Source organism: Tachysurus vachellii, chromosome 21 (assembly GCF_030014155.1).
Source record: "Tachysurus vachellii isolate PV-2020 chromosome 21, HZAU_Pvac_v1, whole genome shotgun sequence".
NCBI classification, from domain to species: Eukaryota; Metazoa; Chordata; class Actinopteri; order Siluriformes; family Bagridae; genus Tachysurus; species Tachysurus vachellii.
In genome coordinates this window covers 18309265-18316764 of record NC_083480.1, presented here as the reverse complement: position 1 = coordinate 18316764, position 7500 = coordinate 18309265, and the positions used below count along the sequence as shown (strand labels likewise).

General features: G+C 49.0%; 1 protein-coding gene across 1 annotated transcript in view; it reads right to left on the bottom strand.

Moving 5' to 3' along the window:
- Window positions 1-7500, bottom strand: part of cpsf1 (cleavage and polyadenylation specific factor 1) — a 30252-nt gene that overhangs the window by 16082 nt on the left and 6670 nt on the right. The window contains exons 12-19 of the mRNA XM_060897347.1: window positions 6982-7122; window positions 6809-6860; window positions 6628-6719; window positions 2022-2096; window positions 1862-1942; window positions 929-1021; window positions 674-790; window positions 437-578 (exon numbers count right to left, since the gene is read on the bottom strand). Coding sequence (XP_060753330.1) covers window positions 437-578; window positions 674-790; window positions 929-1021; window positions 1862-1942; window positions 2022-2096; window positions 6628-6719; window positions 6809-6860; window positions 6982-7122 — 793 coding nt within the window. The remainder of the gene's footprint in view (window positions 1-436; window positions 579-673; window positions 791-928; window positions 1022-1861; window positions 1943-2021; window positions 2097-6627; window positions 6720-6808; window positions 6861-6981; window positions 7123-7500) is intronic.

Here is a 7500-nt window from a genome sequence, read left to right as displayed (position 1 = left end):
ATGTTACATATAGTCCCATGTTACATATAGTCCCATGTTACATATAGTCCCATGTTACATATAGTCCCCTGTTACATATAGTCCCATGTTACATATAGTCCCTGTTACATATAGTCCCTGTTACATATAGTCCCCTGTTACATATAGTCAATGTTACATATAGTCCCTGTTACATATAGTCCCTGTTACATATAGTCCCTGTTACATATAGTCCCTGTTACATATAGTCCCTGTTACATATAGTCCCTGTTACATATAGTCCCCTGTTACATATAGTCCCATGTTACATATAGTCCCATGTTACATATAGTCCCACATTGGTGTATATTACATTATGATATTTTTACACTGTTACTTCTGGTTTGTTTACGTTGTGATTTGTTTACGTTGTGATTTGTTTACGTTGTGATGTCACTGTTACATCACACTGTCTCACCTCCCTCCAGCAGTCTGATGCCCATCGGTGACACCTGGATGATGTATTTATTATCCCCAATGTTGCCAGCGTACACTGTGGGGCCCTGAGTGGCAAATCCACTCGTGTCCAGCTCCATGATCTCCTGCCCCGTCTGTAGGATCTGAACACACACACACACACACAGTTGAATTTACAGTCTGTGTGTGAGGTCATGCTGCTCAGGCAAACACCTAAAAGCATGTTGGAGTTCCCCACCATGGTGGAGTCTTCTCTGCTCAGGATCAGGAAGCCATGTTTATTTTTATCATCTTCCACAATGAGCTCCTGTTTCTCTGTGTCCTCCTGGGACTCGCTCTCGCCCTCTGCTGGAGACTGACGAGACAAAGAGGAACAGGGAATAAAACTGTTAGAAACAGCAAAGGGGGAAAGTCTGATTAGCAACAGGAGCTGCTGCTTTCATTCTACTGTGTGACAGAACTTAATGCTGATGAATCACACACACACACACACCTGCTCAGCTTTCTCCTCGTTAGAGATAACCGTCCACATGTCATGACACCCTGGGAGTTCAAAGGTCGTGACCACTTGGGGTCTGATGCTCCTCTGGAGAAAAAAGATGAGGATTAGAAAAGAACATGAGTGTGTTGATGAGTGTGTTAATGAGTGTGTTGAGTGTGTTGATGAAAGTAACAATATACCACATGACAATGTAACACAACACAAAGTAACAATATTACAGAACAAAAACACATGATGTAACTAGGGCTGGGCGATACGGCTGAAAACTGTATCACGATATCAGTGTTACATTTCGGTCGATATCGATAATTATTGATATTTTTTATGGCCCATTTAAAATAAGGACCAGGAGAAAAATCTATTACATTTAAACCTTTTTATTTTAAACTTAACCTTCCTCTGATCGTAATCCCCTCAGTTATTAAGACAGAAATGTCAACAAGCAGGAAAACTCAATACTGTTACATGATTGGCTGTTAGCGTGTCACTCCCTATGTTGCTAGGTTACCAGAGAGTGAGTGCAGTGCCTTTGTTAATGCAACCAAACTTGCTTCGCAGCCTCCGTTTTCTTCTGACGAAGAATAAAAATATCGAACGTTTTATCGTGCACATTTTTGTTGATATCGATCACGTGTCTATCGCGATACGTATCGTTATCGTTTTATCGCCCAGCCCTAGATGTAACACCATAACAGACATTAGCAAAAAAAGTCACACACCACAACATAACGTTGTAACAGTAAACAATATAAACACAACAACAAAACATGAGGCATAAAAACACGACACTACTAAAGTGTGGGGGTTTTACACGAGCAGTAAAACCGTCCCTCAGATACGCTGTAATCACTAGATGTCTCTTCGGTTTCCATAGTAACCACTTGTCATGGCCTAGGAGAGAGACCTCAGGGGGGGAAGGTTTACCTGTAGGACAGACATGGCACCGTTTTTGCCGTATCCGGAGCACACCACCACCTCCAGGTCAGGCTCAGGGTTACTCTGGAACTGAAGGAGACACAATCGTTTCAGTTTAAAACCCTAGCAGTTATCAGACATGTGCTGATTATTATTACAGCACAATCACCTCTTCAGAAAGGAAGGCAGGTTCTCCCATCGACGCGTTCACACACGGCCCGATGTTCAGGATGCTGTCACACACCTGCAAAACACACAACACACTATGAGTGACACACACCAACACCACACTGAGGTCACTACAGGCCAGGAAACAGTGTTCACCAGCCGACATGACACAGGGCCATAAAAAGTGTAAAAGCAAGCTGTGATGTCACACACACACATCTCAGAGTCACACACACACACGTCTCAGAGTCACACACACACGTCTCAGAGTCACACACACACGTCTCAGAGTCACACACACACACACGTCTCAGAGTTACACACACACACGTCTCAGAGTCACACACACACACGTCTCAGAGTCACACACACACACACCTCTCAGAGTCACACACACACACCTCTCAGAGTCACACACACACACCTCTCAGAGTCACACACACACACACACACGTCTCAGAGTTACACACACACATCTCAGAGTCACACACACACGTCTCAGTTACACACACACAAGTCTCAGAGTTACACACGTCTCAGAGTTACACACACACACGTCTCAGAGTCACACACACACACACGTCTCAGAGTCACACACACACACACGTCTCAGAGTCACACACACACACGTCTCAGAGTCACACACACACACACGTCTCAGAGTCACACACACACACACGTCTCAGAGTCACACACACACACACGTCTCAGAGTCACACACACACACACACGTCTCAGAGTCACACACACACACACGTCTCAGAGTCACACACACACACACGTCTCAGAGTCACACACACACACACGTCTCAGAGTCACACACACACACACGTCTCAGAGTCACACACACACACACGTCTCAGAGTCACACACACGTCTCAGAGTCACACACACGTCTCAGAGTCACACACACACACGTCTCAGAGTCACACACACACACGTCTCAGAGTCACACACACACACACGTCTCAGAGTCACACACACACGTCTCAGAGTCACACACACGTCTCAGAGTCACACACACGTCTCAGAGTCACACACACACACGTCTCAGAGTCACACACACACACGTCTCAGAGTCACACACACACACGTCTCAGAGTCACACACACACACACGTCTCAGAGTCACACACACACGTCTCAGAGTCACACACACACACGTCTCAGAGTCACACACACACACGTCTCAGAGTCACACACACACACGTCTCAGAGTCACACACACACACGTCTCAGAGTCACACACACACACGTCTCAGAGTCACACACACACACGTCTCAGAGTCACACACACACACGTCTCAGAGTCACACACACACACGTCTCAGAGTCACACACACACACGTCTCAGAGTCACACACACACACGTCTCAGAGTCACACACACACACGTCTCAGAGTCACACACACACGTCTCAGAGTCACACACACACGTCTCAGAGTCACACACACACGTCTCAGAGTCACACACACAAGTCTCAGAGTCACACACCCGTCTCAGAGTCACACACACGTCTCAGAGTCACACACACACGTCTCAGAGTCACACACACACATCTCAGAGTCACACACACACTCTCAGAGTCAGTCACCACACACACACACACGTCTCAGAGTCACACACACACACAGCTCAGAGTCACACACCAAACACGTCTCACAGTCACACACAAACACATCTCAGTCACACACACACACGTCTCAGAGTCACACACACACACTCTGCAGAGTCACACACACACACAAACGTCAGTCACACGTCACACACACGTCTCAGATCACACACACACGTCCTCTCAGAGTCACACACGTCTCAGCACATCACACGTCTCAGAATCACACACACATCTCAGAGTCACACACACACACTTCAGTCACACACACACACGTCTCAGAGTCACACACACACATCTCAGAGTCACACACACACACACGTCTCAGAGTCACACACACACACGACTCACAGACTCACACACACACGTCTCAGAGTCACACACACACACGTCTCAGAGTCACACACACACACGTCTCAGAGTCACACACACACACGTCTCAGAGTCACACACACACACGTCTCAGAGTCACACACACACACGTCTCAGAGTCACACACACACACGTCTCAGAGTCACACACACACACGTCTCAGAGTCACACACACACACACGTCTCAGAGTCACACACACACACGTCTCAGAGTCACACACACACACGTCTCAGAGTCACACACACACGTCTCAGAGTCACACACACACGTCTCAGAGTCACACACACACACGTCTCAGAGTCACACACACACGTCTCAGAGTCACACACACACACGTCTCAGAGTCACACACACACACGTCTCAGAGTCACACACACACACGTCTCAGAGTCACACACACACACGTCTCAGAGTCACACACACACACGTCTCAGAGTCACACACACACACGTCTCAGAGTCACACACACACACACGTCTCAGAGTCACACACACACACGTCTCAGAGTCACACACACACACGTCTCAGAGTCACACACACACACGTCTCAGAGTCACACACACACGTCTCAGAGTCACACACACACGTCTCAGAGTCACACACACACACGTCTCAGAGTCACACACACACACGTCTCAGAGTCACACACACACACGTCTCAGAGTCACACACACACACGTCTCAGAGTCACACACACACGTCTCAGAGTCACACACACACGTCTCAGAGTCACACACACACGTCTCAGAGTCACACACACACGTCTCAGAGTCACACACACACGTCTCAGAGTCACACACACACGTCTCAGAGTCACACACACACGTCTCAGAGTCACACACACACACGTCTCAGAGTCACACACACACGTCTCAGAGTCACACACACACGTCTCAGAGTCACACACACACGTCTCAGAGTCACACACACACGTCTCAGAGTCACACACACACACGTCTCAGAGTCACACACACACGTCTCAGAGTCACACACACACACACGTCTCAGAGTCACACACACACACACGTCTCAGAGTCACACACACACACACGTCTCAGAGTCACACACACACACACGTCTCAGAGTCACACACACACACACGTCTCAGAGTCACACACACACACGTCTCAGAGTCACACACACACACACGTCTCAGAGTCACACACACACACACGTCTCAGAGTCACACACACACACGTCTCAGAGTCACACACACACACGTCTCAGAGTCACACACACACGTCTCAGAGTCACACACACACACGTCTCAGAGTCACACACACACACGTCTCAGAGTCACACACACGTCTCAGAGTCACACACACGTCTCAGAGTCACACACACACACGTCTCAGAGTCACACACACACACGTCTCAGAGTCACACACACACACGTCTCAGAGTCACACACACACACGTCTCAGAGTCACACACACACGTCTCAGAGTCACACACACACACGTCTCAGAGTCACACACACACACGTCTCAGAGTCACACACACACACACGTCTCAGAGTCACACACACACACGTCTCAGAGTCACACACACACGTCTCAGAGTCACACACACACGTCTCAGAGTCACACACACACGTCTCAGAGTCACACACACACGTCTCAGAGTCACACACACACGTCTCAGAGTCACACACACACACGTCTCAGAGTCACACACACGTCTCAGAGTCACACACACGTCTCAGAGTCACACACACGTCTCAGAGTCACACACACGTCTCAGAGTCACACACACGTCTCAGAGTCACACACACGTCTCAGAGTCACACACACGTCTCAGAGTCACACACACGTCTCAGAGTCACACACACGTCTCAGAGTCACACACACGTCTCAGAGTCACACACACACGTCTCAGAGTCACACACACACGTCTCAGAGTCACACACACACGTCTCAGAGTCAGTCACACACACACACACACACGTCTCAGAGTCACACACACACACATCTCAGAGTCACACACAAACACGTCTCAGTCACACACAAACACATCTCAGTCACACACAAACACATCTCAGTCACACACACACACACATCTCAGTCACACACACACACACATCTCAGTCACACACACACACACATCTCAGTCACACACACACACACATCTCAGTCACACACACACACACATCTCAGTCACACACACACACACATCTCAGTCACACACACACACATCTCAGTCACACACACACACACACACTTCTCAGAGTCACACACACACATCTCAGAGTCACACACACACACACCTCAGAGTCACACACACACACGTCTCAGAGTCACACACAAACACATCTCAGTCACACACACACTTCTCAGAGTCACACACAAACACATCTCAGTCACACACACACACACACACTTCTCAGAGTCACACACACACACACACACGTCTCAGAGTCACACACACACACACACGTCTCAGAGTCAAACACAAACACATCTCAGTCACACACACACACTTCTCAGAGTCTCACACACACACACACACACTTCTCAGAGTCACACACACACACACACGTCTGTCACACACACACACTTCTCAGAGTCTCACACACACACACACACACACGTCTCAGTCACACACACATGTACAAACTCACCTCAAAGGTGTAGGTGGCCAGCTGAGTGCCTGACTGAGCTTCACTGCCATAAACCTCAATCTCATCCAGTTCATCCAACATGGAGGCCTTTCCTGCCACACACACACACACACGAGTTTAGTATGATAATGAGATATATATATACACACACTCACGTGCGCACACACACTGGCACACACACCTGTCCAGTTAGTGCTCGAGTCAACGCGCTTCTTCTTATTTGGTGGCTCTTCCTGCTCAAGACACAAGAGCAAGTCACCGAGTCAGGATCAGAGTGAGACACACAGTGGATTGATGATAGTGTTTATGTGACCTATATAGTATTTATGCGGTTTAGGACACGCCCCCAGTGACCTGTTTGTCCTTCTCCTTGTCTCGCTCCTTCTCTTTGCCGTCATCCGTGGCGCCCTCCTGCAGTTTCTCTGTGTACTTCAGCAGCAGAGAGTTCCCCAGTCTAGAGCCCAGGAACAGGAACCCCGGCTCCATAGTCACCATCTGCACAAACACAGAAGACATTATATACTTTATAGTGGTGTCGGTGTGACGAGGTGAGTGTCGGTGTGACGAGGTGAGTGTCGGGGTGACGAGGTGAGTGTCGGGGTGACGAGGTGACTGTCGGGGTGACGAGGTGACTGTCGGGGTGACGAGGTGACTGTCGGGGTGACGAGGTGACTGTCGGGGTGACGAGGTGACTGTCGGGGTGACGAGGTGACTGTCGGGGTGACGAGGTGAGTGTCGGGGTGACGAGGTGAGTGTCGGGGTGACGAGGTGAGTGTCGGGGTGACGAGGTGACTGTCGGGGTGACGAGGTGACTGTCGGGGTGACGAGGTGACTGTCGGTGTGACGAGGTGAGTGTCGGTGTAGCTCTGATTT